This window comes from Oryza brachyantha, chromosome 4 (genome assembly GCF_000231095.2).
Source record: "Oryza brachyantha chromosome 4, ObraRS2, whole genome shotgun sequence".
NCBI classification, from domain to species: domain Eukaryota; kingdom Viridiplantae; phylum Streptophyta; class Magnoliopsida; order Poales; family Poaceae; genus Oryza; species Oryza brachyantha.
Window position 1 is genome coordinate 12,178,001 of NC_023166.2, and position 16,449 is coordinate 12,194,449.

The 16,449-nt window shown below is 42.8% G+C and overlaps 3 protein-coding genes across 3 annotated transcripts; 2 read left to right on the forward strand and 1 right to left on the reverse strand.

Annotated features, from left to right (window-relative positions):
* Positions 1-1,922: 1,922 nt before the first annotated feature.
* LOC102721269 (betaine aldehyde dehydrogenase 1) lies at positions 1,923-7,167 on the reverse strand. The gene is made up of 15 exons (XM_015836158.2): positions 6,879-7,167; positions 6,631-6,773; positions 5,784-5,864; positions 5,549-5,697; positions 4,644-4,736; positions 4,448-4,571; positions 4,265-4,330; positions 4,060-4,126; positions 3,819-3,895; positions 3,630-3,743; positions 3,244-3,321; positions 3,009-3,160; positions 2,872-2,932; positions 2,633-2,739; positions 1,923-2,489 (listed from the first exon to the last, which is right to left on the reverse strand). The coding sequence occupies exons 1-15, from the start codon at positions 6,991-6,993 to the stop codon at positions 2,399-2,401; spliced, it is 1,518 nt and encodes a 505-aa protein (XP_015691644.2). The 5' UTR covers positions 6,994-7,167; the 3' UTR covers positions 1,923-2,398.
* A 1,050-nt stretch (positions 7,168-8,217) lies between these two features.
* LOC102721546 (plant UBX domain-containing protein 4-like) lies at positions 8,218-13,208 on the forward strand. Its single transcript, XM_015835853.2, has 4 exons — positions 8,218-8,496; positions 11,000-11,288; positions 12,398-12,493; positions 12,578-13,208. The coding sequence occupies exons 1-4, from the start codon at positions 8,330-8,332 to the stop codon at positions 12,944-12,946; spliced, it is 921 nt and encodes a 306-aa protein (XP_015691339.1). The 5' UTR covers positions 8,218-8,329; the 3' UTR covers positions 12,947-13,208.
* Positions 13,209-14,014: 806 nt separating this feature from the next.
* Positions 14,015-15,954, forward strand: LOC102721833. Its single transcript, XM_040523431.1, has one exon. The coding sequence runs from the start codon at positions 14,191-14,193 to the stop codon at positions 15,175-15,177; it is 987 nt and encodes a 328-aa protein (XP_040379365.1). The 5' UTR covers positions 14,015-14,190; the 3' UTR covers positions 15,178-15,954.
* The last annotated feature ends 495 nt before the right edge of the window (positions 15,955-16,449 follow it).

The following is a 16,449-nucleotide window of genomic DNA, read 5'->3' on the forward strand; positions in this document are numbered from 1 at the left end:
GTACCGAATTGGTAAATTCGTTCTGGATCGAAATTGTTCTTCTTTGAGCTAATATTGAGGAATTTTCTCCAGTTCATTAGGATTTCCTTCTATCACTTGCCACAATTTAGTTTACGTTTTTTGAGGGACATACCGATGAGGTGAGCGCATATCGTCTTCGGCTGCTAGCCCTGGAGGGGAACTTCAACCCAACCTGCAGGAATGCACTTATCGTCTTTAGTTGCTAGCCTGCCAGTGAGGTTGGTCCGTCGTCCTGATGGGAGCAAGGTGGCCCGATCTTCGGTCAGGTAAGGATAACTCGTTTTGGGCGGAGCACGACACACCAATTCGGTTTTATGCCAGCGAACTCAAACCCTCTAATCTTAGCACCACAACTTCTCTGGTTATTAACCGTGTCACAAACTAGTTGACCTCGTCAGGAAGGCAAATCCCTGCCTGCGAAACGAAGAACACAAGTAAGAACTTGAAAGAACGCAGCTCTCAATAGGAAGTGACCAACTGTAGATGAATGATTAAGCACGAAAGTTGGGGTTCTACAAACCGATGACGATGAAACTGCTTGACAGATTAATCTAAACAAAACCCAAGTCTACACGATGGCAACTGCTGAGTTTATTAATCAAGGACGAGCTAGAGTTGGGGGCGCACAAGATGGGCGTACACAACATGGGCCGAAGGCTTGACACGATACAAAGCATGAAAAAGACCCAATATAGGTGACAAAACACCTCGTCGTGGTCACTCAGAATGATCCACGAAACTTCTGGAGCTAGGACCAGAACCAAAAGAAGCGTCTCGTCGTCACGGTTCCAACACATCGAAGAACACTTTATTTGGACGCCGGATGAGGGAGATATCACCATTTTGGTGCAGGGTGATTGGCTGAATCCGAGCCGAACTTGGAGTCAAACTTGGTGATGATTTGTAGCTTGGAGATGAGGGTGGCTCGTGTATGTCCAGCATGGTGATGTCCTCGTCACGTCCCTAGAGAGGTCGATTCGTGATGTCCAGGATTCGAAGAATTAAACTCCAACTCCTTTAGTGCAGTGACTAATATGATGCACATAGAATTAAAACTTATGACCGAGAAACATGATTTCTTCACACCATCAATACATAATCGAAGAGCAATATTGGTATTAGAATAATAGTGTTTAATTACTTTATTTATTATATAGAGGATTTAAAACTTATGACCGTTACCTTGCATTGTGATCGTACTCAGAGCCTCTCAATTTGATGTTAAGAGGTTTAGAGAATTAAACTCCTAACTCTCCGTAGGGCCTCTTGCGACCTGACATAAAAAAGTCCAATTTCACCAGAAAACTAATATCTTGTTTGAAGGAGCCAGAGATTCAGCATTGGGATTTAGAGAATCTACGTTTATGGAATCTAAAAAATAAACTAGAAACGAGAAATTAGGACACTAGCAGACTTATACCAACTTTTCTCATAATGTTAAGCTATCTAAACAGGGCCAGACTTATACCAACTTTTCTCGTAATGTTAAGCTATCTAAACAGGGCCTAATTAACGTTTGATGAGAGGGAAAAATTGCAAGCTGTCATTCCCATCGAGGCATGTTCGTTCAATTCATGATGTTCCGATGGGGCTCGGAGAATTAAACTCAGAACCCCGTCCCCGTGGGGCTGTGCTCCGTGGTGCTCATCAGCTCACGCCATGCTCGCTCGATACTTTATGGTGTATAGGTACGGACATGGGTTAATCCACCGGTAATTTAGGATTGATTTTGGTTCAAATGAATAAGCTAGATTTTAATGTGATAAAATTAGTTTAATTTTTAACTAGAGTTAATTCTAAATTACCAATAACCATTTTTATCGGACAACTGACATACTCAAATTACCTAAATTACCTAAGACAGTCATATATTTTTAGCTAAAATATGAAACTTATGGCCAACCAAATTAAAGCCACACTTTAGTTAGAATTGTGTAAACTTATCATACTTTTATAAACCAGTGATGTATAGGACCCTTATCTTGCCACAAGTGTTACATGAACCAAACGAACACTAACTCAGTCAAACTAACTCAGTCAAACAGGTCTAATTGAGTTGTGGCATGACGAGACAAATTGGGATGAACCAAACAGCCCCTCAGAGTAGCAGATAACTACACAAAGGGCGACATAATGCAGCTCTTTTTCTTTGCATTTTGCGTTACCAACTTGATAAATGCAGATTCCTAAAATGAGTGTAACAGTCTGATCTCATACAGCACAGTGGCTTGCCAGCCTGATTCGTAAGTTGGTATTGCCATGCAAAAGCTTTGTTGTAAGACAGTAAGAGCAACCGTACAGACGATTCTGTCCGAATGTACAGGGATCTTGTTTTCAGGCGATGGCGCCCTACTTTGCTTTTGACATGAATGGCAATCTACAGCTTGGATGGAGGCCGGTACCATCCGTATGGTTCATCAGAGCTGTACTTGGTGACTTGCTTCACGCTCAAGTAGTTATCGAGGCCCCTGAAGCAACAGCAAATGCAATTCAGACGATGTAGATTTGCACAGCCATTGCTTGTTCAGCAAAGACAGTTTGTCATATCGAACACCATGGATTAACCGCTTTTCATGTAGTACTGTTCTTAAAAAACAAGTAATTGACTCACCACTCTCCTAGCTCCCGGCCAAAACCACTCCGCTTGTTCCCTCCCCATGGAGCTTGAACAAAGCATGGTTGCGAGCAATTTATCCAAACGATGCCTGATTGGATGACCTGCAGGTTTCACATGTATTTATGGGATAAAATACATCCATTTTATTATATGAGGTTATCATCATCCCAGGCTTCCAGCTATTACTCAAGGGTAAAATTGATAGGCATGCCGTAACTCAACACAAAATTTACCTTTGAAATGCGCTCACACCTCTCTAGATCATTGGAAATCACAGCGCCAGCTAGACCATAGCTGAGGAAAGCAGCAGAGATGGAAATTGATAAGAGAATCAAAAGTTTTATTCACAGTTCCAAATCAAGCAACTCACTGAGTATCATTTGCAAGATCTACTGCTTCACGCTCTGTCCTGAATTCTTTAACGCAGATGACTGGTCCAAAGACTTCCTCTCGCCAAATTTGCATTGATGTGCTAACATCTGTTATAATTGTAGGCTCAATAAAGAAACCCTTTTTGAGGTGCTGCCAATACACCAATTTAGTTTGGTTAGGATCAAATATCGAGGAGCCAAGGATTAATGTAACTAAGGTTTAAGGATGCTTACTTGTGGCCGGACACCCCCATATAGAATTGTGGCACCTTCACTTCTTGCTGTTGAGATGAACTTCATTACCTTTTGATACTGAAATGAGGAAATGCTCTTTAGTTGTCTGAGTTACTGAAATACACAGTTCTTCAGATAACAAGGCATCTAAGGCTGTATGGTAGAGGCATAGTTGCAGAATACAATATTTGCAGCAATTTGCAAAGAAGTAAACTGTTACAGTTAAATTGAAGATCATCACTATTTCACTATTATCTTGAGTACTAATTTAATATAGTGATATATTCATGAAAGTTCACAGGTCGTCACTTGTAAGGCTTACACTTCACAAGAAAATGCACGTTTGAAACTGAACTTTAGGAGCTGCAAAAGGCCATTTACATTACCTGCCCTTCACTAACAACTGACCCCAGCCTGCAACCTTCTTCTAGTGGATCCGAGACTTTGACACTCTTTGCCCATGCAACCAATCTATCCAAGAATTGCTTTGCAATTTTCTCCTGTATGTATCTTCACATCATGTCATGTATGAGGATGTGAATCAATTCGTAAAATAAGCATAAGAACATACATACATGCAAAAGTAGACGAGAAGTAGCACTGCAGACTTGACCAGCATTTGCAAAACACCCAAACATGGCCCACTCAACGGCTGTTTCAAATTTATCATATGTATATGCCATTAGCTAGCAAATTTACTTGAATAACTAAAGAATTGTTGGTAATGAGTTGAACAAAAAATAAGTGATCCGATAACATCACAAAATTGAATCAGTAGCCTAGTTCAGCATGGGAGGGTTCGAGAAAGGAAGATACCTTTATCAATGTCAACATCATCAAAGACAATAAGAGGACTTTTGCCACCAAGCTCTAACGAAACAGGCTATTCAAGAAAAAAATGCACAATATAATTAGACTTATCAGGACATAGAGGTCTAATGCTGCTTCTTGTCCGAACAGAAGTATACAGCATCAAAAGTTACTATAAATTCTCTTCAAGTATAACATAGAGAGAACAAACCTTGACCATTTGTGCAGCAGTAACCATTATCCTCTTACCAGTTTCTGTTGAACCAGTAAAAGCAATCTACAGAAATGATCCACATAAAATTAAAAAACATCTTATGGCAGTCACTTAAAAATATGTGATACTCTGTTAGTGTATTTGTCAGCACATGAATGTACAAATTAGGAAGGGCCTGACCTTATCCACATGGGGATGTGAAGCTAATGGAGCACCAGCTTCAGGTCCCAGACCAGTAATTATGTTCAAGACTCCTGAAGGTAATCCGATTTCTACACATATTCCACCAAGCTCTAAGCACGTCCTGGTTTAAAAATATATTTTTCAGTCATAGGATATAAACCTTGTGGATGAATTGTAAACGACAAATCCTTACAGGGAAGCCAGCTCAGATGGCTTTAATACAGCTGTGCAACCAGCAGCCAGGGCAGGTGCAACCTTCCATGTAGCCATCAGCAGAGGATAATTCCTTCATGTGCGCATGAGTATGAAAGTAATTCGAACCATTAGCATGTTTACTATGACTCAAATTTCTTTATCTCATAAGCCAACATCACATTTACGAAAAACAAGGGAACACTGATAACATTACTATGTTATAGGGGTAAATGTCTGTACTCGTGATGGGGACAAAAATCTGTTGAAACCTATATAGCTTAAGAGCATTTACCATCTTTGAAATGTTGCCTTGAGATACCACACTTTTTAGTATAGAAACTTGGTACCTCCAAGTAAACTCTAGGTACTAGGTATCTTAAGGTACTTTCTTCTCAAGGATAGTAAAATTCCCCACAGCTTAAAGACATCAACAGATGGCAATGAACACCACCACTACTTTTGATGGATCAATGCAGCTACTGTTATATTGGTCTGTATAACCTGATGGGGACTTGGGAAGATCAACTTCAGAGTTATTGGATGGCTATATACAAAAGGCAAACAATACAAATAGATCATTGTTTGATTGTTAACAGATTAGCAGTTGTTCAGGTTATATGTTTGATAGTATTTCCTCTGGAACATGAGAAGATTCCAATTTGTTCTTAGTTATCAAACATGAATCGACAAAAGCATGCGAAGACAGAAACAAGAATAATTGCTTCTGGTGTGAAAAAAACACCCCGAGTCTAAAGAAGACAGAGAAGAGATTTGGCATGTCAAAATATTCTTGCACAATACAACATCGCATGCAGTTCTGAATCGGAAGCCAAAAAATATACTATGATTCAGTTAAATGGTATCAAAGTTTGAAGTCAAGATGAATGAGTGTATTTCTTATACCAGGGAGTGATAAGACCAACAACCCCAATGGGTTCTTTTAGTACATAGGACTCAAAGTTTTCCATGGGTAGAGAGATTGGTGACCGTTGTTTCCCATCTAAAGCTTTTGCCAGATCAGCATAATACTCAAAGCATGCAGCAACATCCTCCTAAAATTAAAAGGATCAGGCATCAAATAAAGCATGGAGCATTTTGTGGCGTGATGAAATCCATAATGTGAATGACAAAAAAATACCATGTCCCCATGTGCTTCATCCAGAGGTTTCCCAGAATCAAGAGTCTCCAACAAAGCCATATAAGATTTCCTCTCTTTAATCTGCAGCCAGTTCACAACATTTCAATAAATTCAGTGCCACTTCTAAAAACCAAACGTACTATTGACATGGAGGATATGAATTGTTAAAATTTAAAAGCACCGACCAAGTTACAATATGGGCTTCTCATCATAACAAAAGGTTCAGCATTGGGGCTTTCCATTAAAATTCACCAAAATGGTAAACTAAGTAAACCTGCTTGAAATAACCTTCAATACTAATGATCAATATCTAGAAAGCATCCAATCTGTTAAAACTGAGGTCTGAGAGACCCATAGTTCAAACATAATCAACAGTCAAATCCTTGTAACAGTAATGGTAAGTCAACAACTTGTCTTTAGTGATGAACCTCATCTGTTACCGATTGGCAGATTCCAGAAAACATAATTTTCACTAACTAAAATAATCATAGTTTTCTACTATTCCTAATATATTGTTACAAAATTCTCGTACTGTTCCAGATATATTGGTCATTACTTATGAGCACCTCCTCCCTATGATCATATACGACAGAAGTAAAACACCGACTTGCAATAAAAATGGGACATCAGTCTAATATATTTTTCAACGCTGAACCCGAGTTGATCAACCTAATCTGTTTTTGGAAGCGATTTACGGCACTCGGAGCATCCTTTCATCAATCCACGGAAGTAAATTTCAGTGACACAGCAAGGGGCGTAGACATGTAGGTGAGCTTAACAACCCATCTAGCTTCAAACTAAAAGGAGGAGGCAAATTTAATTAGGAGGGCATAAAAAGCTGTGGCACCTTAACGGCGATCGCCTTGAGGAACTTGGCCCGCACTGCCCCAGGCGCGCGCGACCAGTGTCTCCCACCGTCGCGCGCGAACGCATCCCTCGCGGCCAAGACCGCGAGCTCGACGTCCTCCGCCGTAGCCGCCGGGATATCACCTTCACCGATCACCAACCAACAAAACCAACCGATCAGCACGCGCTACGCAGCAGCAGCGAAGGAAAACGAATCCCGGGGCTGGGGCATGGGGAAGAGGGACGAACCGATGACCGCCTCCGTGGCCGGGTTGACGACGGGGAGGCGGCGGCCGAGGGAGGGCTCCCGCCACCCGCCGCCGATGAAGAGGCCGCGGCGGGGGATCGCCGGTGGCGCGGCCATGGCTTAGCTTCCGCTGGCGGGTAGGAGGAGTCGAGGCGGTGGTGGCTGGTGCGGCGGCGCTAGCTGCTGCCTTCGGCTGCTCTGTTGTCGCCGCTGCCTTTTGGGTTGTCCCTCCCGGGCGATCGACGAGACGAGCACTCACCAGTCAAGCAGTCACCTCACCCCTCACCGATCAGAGAAAAAAACACTACAGTGCTATTGCTAGTATATTTTATTGATCCCGTGCTACCTTTTTGACGTGGACTCCGCTAGTGCTGGTCGCGTGCGTGATCGTGTCACGTCGCGACGGTCGCGATCGCGATCGCGAAAGGCGATAGCGTCTCGTCGCGACGCTACGGGCTGCTTGTGCTGGATGGGCAAATTGGGCATCCGTGCCACTGGGAAGTTGGCGTGCGAGCCGCGAATGTATCGGCGCACCGTGGTGGTGCAGTGGAGGTGGATGCCAGGATCAGCAGTTTTGACGCTACGCGTACACGTTTCTGAAACTATTAAACATATGTTTATGTAAAAATTTACTATAAAAAAGTTACTTTAAAAAATCAAATTAATTTATTTTTTACAATTAACCATGTACTAATCTATTATCGTATTTTCCACATCGGTTAACCACCAACATACCGAACACAGCCATCGTCATGCCACAGAACCGCACAGCCACACTATTGATTATCATTGTAGCTCATATCCACTGAACCATGTGATTTCTATACTATACTCATAAAAAGGAGTATTAGTGGTCGTGGGTAGGGTTGAATTTGTAAATCTACTCACCACCGATTCATTCTTATTTTCTAAAAAAATAACTAATAAGAAGAATTTCACGAATAACTATAGTGGAGCGGTGCTATCTGGTGAGGTTGTGAGGAGCCGTATGGTGCAGTGCGCAAATCCATCATGCGACATATGTATATTTTTGCTATTTCTTTTTTATATGTATATATATATATGTAAAACGAGATTAAAAATATATTTTAATTGTTTTTCATTTGAAAAGTAACCACCCTAAGGTGACAGATAGTTAATATCCCGTAGTTTGACGCCGATTCGTAAGCGTAGAACTGTAGCAGCATGACAATTGAGCTCTCCTAGCCCACGAATACCGAGCGACTGACCTAGTTTGGGCCTACCCTTTCTGTTACCGACGGCCCACAAGGCCGTAATAGTTTGGCGGCCCACGGGATGACGTCATGTACACCTGTCGCTCAGCACGCGTGATACCTCCGCAACCGCAATCCCCGCACATCTCGATTCTCGAAGGAAACCTACCCCGGCAAAGGGACCTCGTCGTCGACCCGCGAGCCAAACCCTACCTTCCGCCGCGACCGATTTGGCGACGATGAGCTCCTCCAACGGCGACGGCAAGAAACCGGCCTCTGGCGGCCGCGGGGGCCCCACGATCCGCACCCTGGCGGACATCAGCCGCGGCCCGTCCGGCTTCCCCGGTGGCGGCGGCGGCAGCGACTCCGACGAGCCGCAGGAGTACTACACCGGCGGCGAGAAGAGGTCTCTCGGTTTCTCTCTCTCTATATCCCTCTATATTCTGTAGCTCGATCTTGTCTGCCCAATTTGGTACCGATCGCCTCGCTCGTTTGAGCGTCAGAACCGCCGGTTAGACCTAATCCATCGATTGGGTGATCTTGGAACACGTGTAAAATCGTCAGATTTGGGCTTGTTTCGCCGTTAATCTGTCCGTGTCGTGTGGATTGGACTTTTTTTTGGCGTGCGAACTGTGCAACATACTGAGCAATCGTGCCTGCCGGCTGCAGAATCATGTCTTACTGGGTTTCCAGCGGTATTTCCGAGTAGCTAAGATGTAATGGCGACGGAATTTACTTGAGTGTGAAATCTAGTTGTGATCGATTAGGTTACTTTGAACATTATACCGACGAAATTAGGAGTATGTCTGTAGGTCTAGATTTGTAAAACGCTGTGATTGTAAAATTATTAGGTGGCAATATACGAGTCATCCAATACTAGTTCAGTTGTCTTTACTTTTTTTTGCAGACTATTTCTCTAGCTGTGTTGTTCTAGATCTGTACATACTTCGTAGATTTTACGGACCATCCAAGTATCATATTTCTTTCGATGACGATGTGTCTTGCAATTCATGTGCCATGAAATTTACAGTAATGAATGATTGAGGATAAGCATGTGATAGATCAACTGCCTCCTAACTTCTGGTCTCTCCTCAAAGCCTTTGGCACATGGCAATTCCCCCTTTTGGTCGAACTTTGCAGCAAACTAGTTGACATAAAATCTGTGCATAGCTTGCTGTAATATCAGATTATCCTTTATTACCAAACCAATTATTTCAAACTACCAATGCTGTCATTAGTCATCACTCAGTGTTATTAGTCCGGTTCCCTTCCTGTAACATGAATTCTTATTGCACCATTATTGAAACATGTTTTGCCGTGTAGTTTTCAAATCATACATGTTGAGTAGGTGATGAGGTCATTTTTTCAATGATGCAATGTGGTTTTGCAAATCGAATATTCTGAGTAGGTGAGGGTCTTCATTTTCTGTGGTGATGTTGACACTACTTTTTAGTTTATACTGTTCAGTAATTCTATTTTCTAGTTTCCATGATGTTACTGGTTTTTACCTTAAGTACCTTTTGTGCCATGTAACGTTTTGAGCAGCACAAAACTTTGATGTACTGCTGTGGGAGCTAGGGAGCAATCGTTTGGTTTATTTGGTTATTGGAATTAGGAATGAGTGTATCTACCCCCTGAAACTACACCAGCATACTTAGGCCCTGAACTATGAAATTGTTTATAAAGTGATTTTAACAGCGGGTGAGATCATGTGGCAGCCATTAGGTTCACAATTTTTGATGTCAAAAGAACATCACAATTTTAAATCAGTGAATCTATTTTTCTATTGATTTACGGCTCCACTTTAACCTAGAAAAATGTTTTGTTTTGCTGAGAATTTTTATAGAAGATCCGAGTTCACATAGCCTCCTTTATCTAGCCCGTTGACTTTCTTTTCTTTATCTAGACCATATGTAAGATACACTAAAGGAGCCTTATATTTTAATTATAGATTAACATGAGATGAAATTCTGTTGCGGCATGATTTGTCAATAGCTGGAGATTCTAGTGCTCCAGTGCAGGCCTTTGCATAAGAACACTAGCTTTTTTCACTTCACCCAACTCCCTTTCTGTTTTCCTCCACCTGGGTACCACCTAATCACGCAGCGCGAATAAAAGCACCTGAGCTTGTTAACCTTTAGGGCTTATTCGGTTCAAAGGAAAGGAAAAACGTAGGAATAGGAAAAACATAGGAATATCATGGGTTTGCATATGCAAAACAGAGGAACAAAAAACAGAGGAATGTGATGTTATGGAGCATTCGGAATACAGGAATATAAACCAAAGGGATTAGGGCTTATTCGTTTTTTAATGCCTTTAATGATTTTTAAAATTCTTTTTGACCGGTACCTTTCTTTTTCCGACGAAAGCATGCCTCGCGCGTCATTTTCGCGCGCTTCGCTCGCCGCTTTCGCGCCAGGAATCGTATACATGAGGTCAGACTGGATGGAAATAATCCTTAGTTTTTCGCATGCAATCGGGAGGGTAGGAAAAAAATCCCGTGATTCTCCTTTTGTTCGTTCCTTCGAAACGAAGGGCAGCGGTAGGATTTATTCCTAAGGATTTAGTTTCCTTCGTTTCACCCGTGAAACGAATAGGCCCTTATATGCTCTGTATAAGTGGATATGATTCATATTACTACCGAATTGAGAACCATAAAAAGGAAAACAATTGCCCTGATAAGTGTATGTGACCAAGTAGAAGACCATAAAAAGGACAACAATTGCCCTGACCAGTTGTCTATGACCAATCAGTGGTGTTTTTACTTATTTGCCTTTAGTGTCAAATGTAATATAGTATATTCTGGAATTTGGATTCATCCTTTTGCCTTTAGTGCAATGGTGTTTTCTCGTCTAATTTCAAGGGCTTATGGCATGTTCTATTATTTAAGTATTTTTATGTATGTGTAGTGGGATGCTCGTTCAAGATCCAACAAGAAGAAACAATGTGGATGCAATCTTTGAACAAGCCAGACAGATGGGTGCTCTCCAAGATCAACCACCTCCTTTCGATGACCAATCTTCCAGTTCAAGAAGCTTTACAGGGACTGGTCGACTTCTTTCAGGAGAGACAGCACCACCTGTACCTCAACCCCCTGAGAATGTACTTCACAATATACAATTCTGGACCAATGGATTCACTGTAGATGATGGTCCACTGCGGGATTATAATGACCCTGCAAATGAAGATTTCATTGAGGTGATGTTTCGTGACTCATTAATAGCCCAATTTTATCATATACCAATCTGCTGCTAATTTTGCTTAACCTATGATGTTTCATTTTAAATTGAATGTAATTGTGTAGATTGCATTTAAGGATATTGTCTAAAATCACATCGATATTTAAATATCCTTTTGCTTTTGTTTGTACTTTTCCCCCAAAAAGGAGCAACTACTAGAGCACTACTGCACTATATTCATTTCAATAAAAAATTTGGCATACTTGCTGTCGGCTCTGTTTGGGAGGTGGGGTTGGGAAGTGGGAACCCTCCCCTGGTGGCACAGAAAACGTTAGCGTATGATTAATCGAGTGTTAGCTATAAAAAAACTAAAAATGGATTACTATATGTTTTAAAGTAACCTTTCTATAGATTCTTTTTGCAAAAGATGCATCATTTAATAGTTTGTGAAGCATACGCGAGGAAAACGAGATAGTAGAAGTTGGGAAGATGGACTGCTGAACACAGCCCTAGTACTCAATAAAAGATGCTGGGGGTCTTAAGTCTCTAACTCAGTACACGATCTTGATTGTAGCTTTGCCCCACCTATCGACACAAACAAAGATTTTTGCTCTATTACATACATGCATGCACTGTTTTTTGCCACTAATTTCACCCCTCTATGATGGTCTGCTGTCTATGATTATATGGATTTTGTTGTCTCGTCTGTTTCCAGGACCCCAAGTGTTCTGAGGCTAAATGTTTCAAAATTTATTCTTCACCAGTATGTAGGCCATAACTATTCTTGTGTTAGACATATGCAGTGACAATACCAAATCACCAACATTTGACTTCTAGTCCTTTAAAGAACATACAAAAATGAAGGGGTGCACCCCAGAATGATTTGATTTCTACTCCGTCCGTGACTTTCTAGTCTTGCTTAAATTCATATGAATGCTAATAAATCTAGACATATATATAAATTATATACATTTATCAATTGATGAATTTGGAGAAGACTAGAAAGTTTTACAATATGAAACAGAGGTAGTAGTCATTTAAAAAACACATAGAACATAAAGGGGTACACCAAAATGGTTCACTACTGAAGGAATTGTAACACATTGTACCCTGTTTCTTACTTTTCAGAGTATCAGGTTGTCCCAGTGCCCCAATGAGTTGGAACCAGCTGATAAAAGAACGCCTGTTCATGTGAATGTGATCAAACGACAGGAAGAGTACCAGGTAAGCTTATCATTCTTGTATGGCTGTACCTTGACGGCTGTTTTGAGTTCCATGTACATACCTGGTATGTTCTTTTGTTTGTAGGTACCTGTAAGGCCTCCATCACCCTTCCAGGGTGTTGGAAGAACCCTCGGTGATGTATCTTCTGGAGAAGAGTGCCCGGCACCCGCTCCTGCCACTGAAGAACCCAACAGGTCCATTGGCATAGTGGTGGATGACTCGCTGCCGCGCACATCCATACAACTAAGGTTGGCTGATGGCACTCGCATGGTTGCCCGTTTCAACATGCACCACACCGTGGGCGACATCAGGTCTTTCATCGACGCCTCTCGGCCTGGAGCTTCAAGGCCCTATCAGCTACAGACTGGTTTCCCGCCGAAGCAGCTGGCTGATCCAACGCAGACCGTTGAGCAAGCCGGTCTGGCGAACTCTGTCATCATTCAGAAGATGTAGGCCTCTGGGGGGCATATGCAGTCTTTTGGAAACAAGAATTCGGCATTCTTGATTATCATGCCAGATACTGTAATGGAATACATCCTCAATCGACCCAGATTACTGGTTTCATTAGCCATGTCGGTTTTTAAATGATATCAGTGAAATTTATAATCCTATCAATAGTAACTACTAAAATGCAGCAAATTGTTTGTGCCCGTCTTAATCTGATGCTGACTGGTTGTCATTTGAGGCTCCCATCTTTTGGCCTAATGCATAACATGCCAATGCCAAAATTTGAATTTTTAAACTTAAATCTAGAACTCATTTTGATTTTTTTTTATTGCAGTTTCTTTACAGCATTACATCGTTTAACTCGCTAAGAACAAAAGGGCACTTTCTCTGATTTTTTAATTAACGCCATTGATTTTTGATATACATTTGATCCTTATTCATACTCCTCTCTTTGTTTTATAACGTAAAAGATGTTTGACTTTTTTGGTTACGATGTTTGATCATTTGTCTTATTCAACAAATTATAGAAATATTATTTATTTTGTTTGACTTTAAGCACGACTTGTCTTTTTTAATATTTGTATTAATTTTTTACATAAGACGAATGGTTAAAGGTTACAATAAAAAAATCAAATATCTTACATTATGAAACGGAGAGAGTATTATTCAATCTTTTCTCCAAGTATTCAAAAATATAAATCATAATTAAAGTCACTTTAGTGATAAAATAAATCATAACAAAATAATTAATAATTATATAATTTTTTGAATAAGATGAATGGTCATGCAAAAGTCAAATATGTCTATTAAAAAATGAGGGCAGTAATTGTTTTTAACTATAAATTATTTCTTTTTGCTAATATTTTTCGTATTTGGTCTTCGAACGAGGCCGCGACCTTTCAATTGGAATGATTCCTGTTATTCGTAGACGATAGTCTGTTCCATAAACTAAATGAAAATTAAGATCATTCTTACGGATTACGGATGTTCTTCTGACTTGGAACGACTCCTGTTTTTGTAGACGATAGTCTGTTCCGCAAACTAAATGAAAGTTAAGATCGTTTTTATGAATTACAGGTGCTCTTCCAACTTGGAATGACTCCTGTTTCTGTAGAAGATAGTCTGTTCCACAAGATAAAAGAAAATCAAGATCGTTTTTATGAATTTCATCTAGAAGTTTCTCATTTAAACGAGCAATCAGGGTGGAGGACAGGAGGAATCAGGAAGGAAACACACCACCATCCGTTCCCATGCTCCCGCCGTCCTCCTACCTCCGTCGCCGCCCCCTCGCCGCGATCCCTAACCTCCTCCTCCGACTATCCCACTCTCTCTCTACCTCCACCACGCCGGCAACCCGCGCTCCCACCACCCGCGTCGCCGTCCTCTGGGACCTGGCCGCCTCCCGGCCGCCCTCTACCCTCCCCCTCTACGACGCCGCCGTACGGCTCCATCTAGCCGCCACCTCCTTCGGCCGGGTCCGCCTCTCCACCGCTTTCGTCCACCCGGGGCACCGCCTCCCCACCCCATCCCCGGCCGCCGCCAGAGTGCACCTCTGCCGCGTCTGTGGCCGCCGCTTCCGCGCCCGCGACACGCTGCTGCGCCACTTCGACGCGATCCACGCCCGCGAGCACGCCAAGCGCCTCGCGCGGATCGATTCCTCCCGCGGCGGCCGCCGCGTGCGCCTCGCCGCCGCGCTCTCCCTCAAGCTCTCTAAGTACGAGAAGGCCGCCCGCGAGCTCACCGCGGCGGCCGACCCCTGCTCCCCCGCCGACGACCTCCGCCGTGCCCGCGTCGCCGTCGAGCTCTCCCGGACCCCGTCTGACTCCCTCCTGGAGCGCGCCCATGAGGTGCTCGACGGAAAGTCCGTGGGGTGCCTAATGCTGGTCTCGGGCCGCGACGAGCTCGCTCCTCTGCTGCGCCTCGCGAGGGAGAAGGGCGTGCGGTCCGTGGTCGTCGGCGGGGAGTCCGGGCCGGCGAGGTGGGCCGACGTGGGGTTCACCTGGGCGGAGGTGATCAGCGGGAAGGCCAGGAAGGCGGCGCCGTCTGTGTCCAGCAAGTGGCGGGACAGGGACGTGCTCAAGATGCTGGAGTGGAGGTACGAAGACGACGAACACGAAGAGGTGGTGTTCGACGAGGACGGCGACGGAGATGAGGCCGATGAATTGGCTAGTAAGACCAATGGGAAGCCATGGTGGAAGCTGGAGTCGGATGGCGAGGACTCCGGTGTCCGCCGTTGAATGGTTAAAATCGGTGTTGCTGCACATGAGGTGTTTGTTCATTTGCTCCTTCGGATCCTCCCAACAGAGAGGGGTATCAAACTATCAATCATGGCAATTGGTGGTGACTGGTGAGTGGTGCCTACCATGACCTGGTGCTTTGCCTGACCATTCAGAAGGCTAATCATCTGCACGCAAGAGTAGTTGTAATTCCATGGAAGATCTCTCTTTTAGATGATTTGGACTGGCATAACCCAATCTTTACCCATTGGATTCGATTCAAGATGTGATTCTTCCAATTGGATCCCTGTAATAAAACGACATTATACACTACAGTCATGGACTATCTGGAATGAAGCACTGGATCGGCATCAAGCCATCAATACACTGAAGCACAGTTCGTACTGCACCGAATGGATGCCAGCCACAGCCGGTGCACCCGTTCGCTCGTCAGCAGCTCAGAGCTCCAGTGCACTGCCCTCGAGCCCCTCGCGACGAATTCACTCGATGCTGTTGCCTATGCCGGCTGCAATCCGGCAACTCAGGCGCCGGCGCCGTTTACTGACCTGAAATTCTTGAAGGTCATTTACAGCAGTGAGAAAGTGATGCTATGCTGGTGTTTAGGTCGAGAAAATTTTTGGGAGGAGTGTCACGTCAAATATTTGACATCTCATATTTGACTGGATGTCGGAAGGAGTTTTCGGACACGAATGACAAAACGAATTTCAAGGCTAGACTAGAAACCGCGAGACGAATCTTTTGAGCCTAATTATCCGTTATTAGCACATATTGGTTACTGTAGCACTTATAACTAATCATGGACTAATTAGGCTTAAAAGATTTGTCTCAAGATTTCTTACATAATTGTGTAATTAGTTTTTTGGTTCATCTATGTTTAATGCTTTATTTAGGTATCCAAAAATTCGATGTGATGTTTTTAGAAAAAAAAATTTGGGAAGTAAACAAGTCATATGTATATATATATCTATATGATATTAATCATTCTAGGTAATATTATTAACTCAACGTGAACTTGGCCACATCTTTTTATTCATGTACTATTTGTCACGTACTCCTAGTCTGCATGTAACCGGTCATATGTATTGGTCTACATGAAATAAATATAAAACATAAAAGCAATGTATTAATACGGTATATGCGGCAGCTACTTGTGTTTGTCCTAGGCCGCAGGAGTAGTAGTTGGCCAGTATGCGTCAGGTAGGGTTCCCATGTCCGAGTAATCACGCACGCGCTATCAATGTGTTGCTACTAGCACGGACTGTCCGTTTCCCT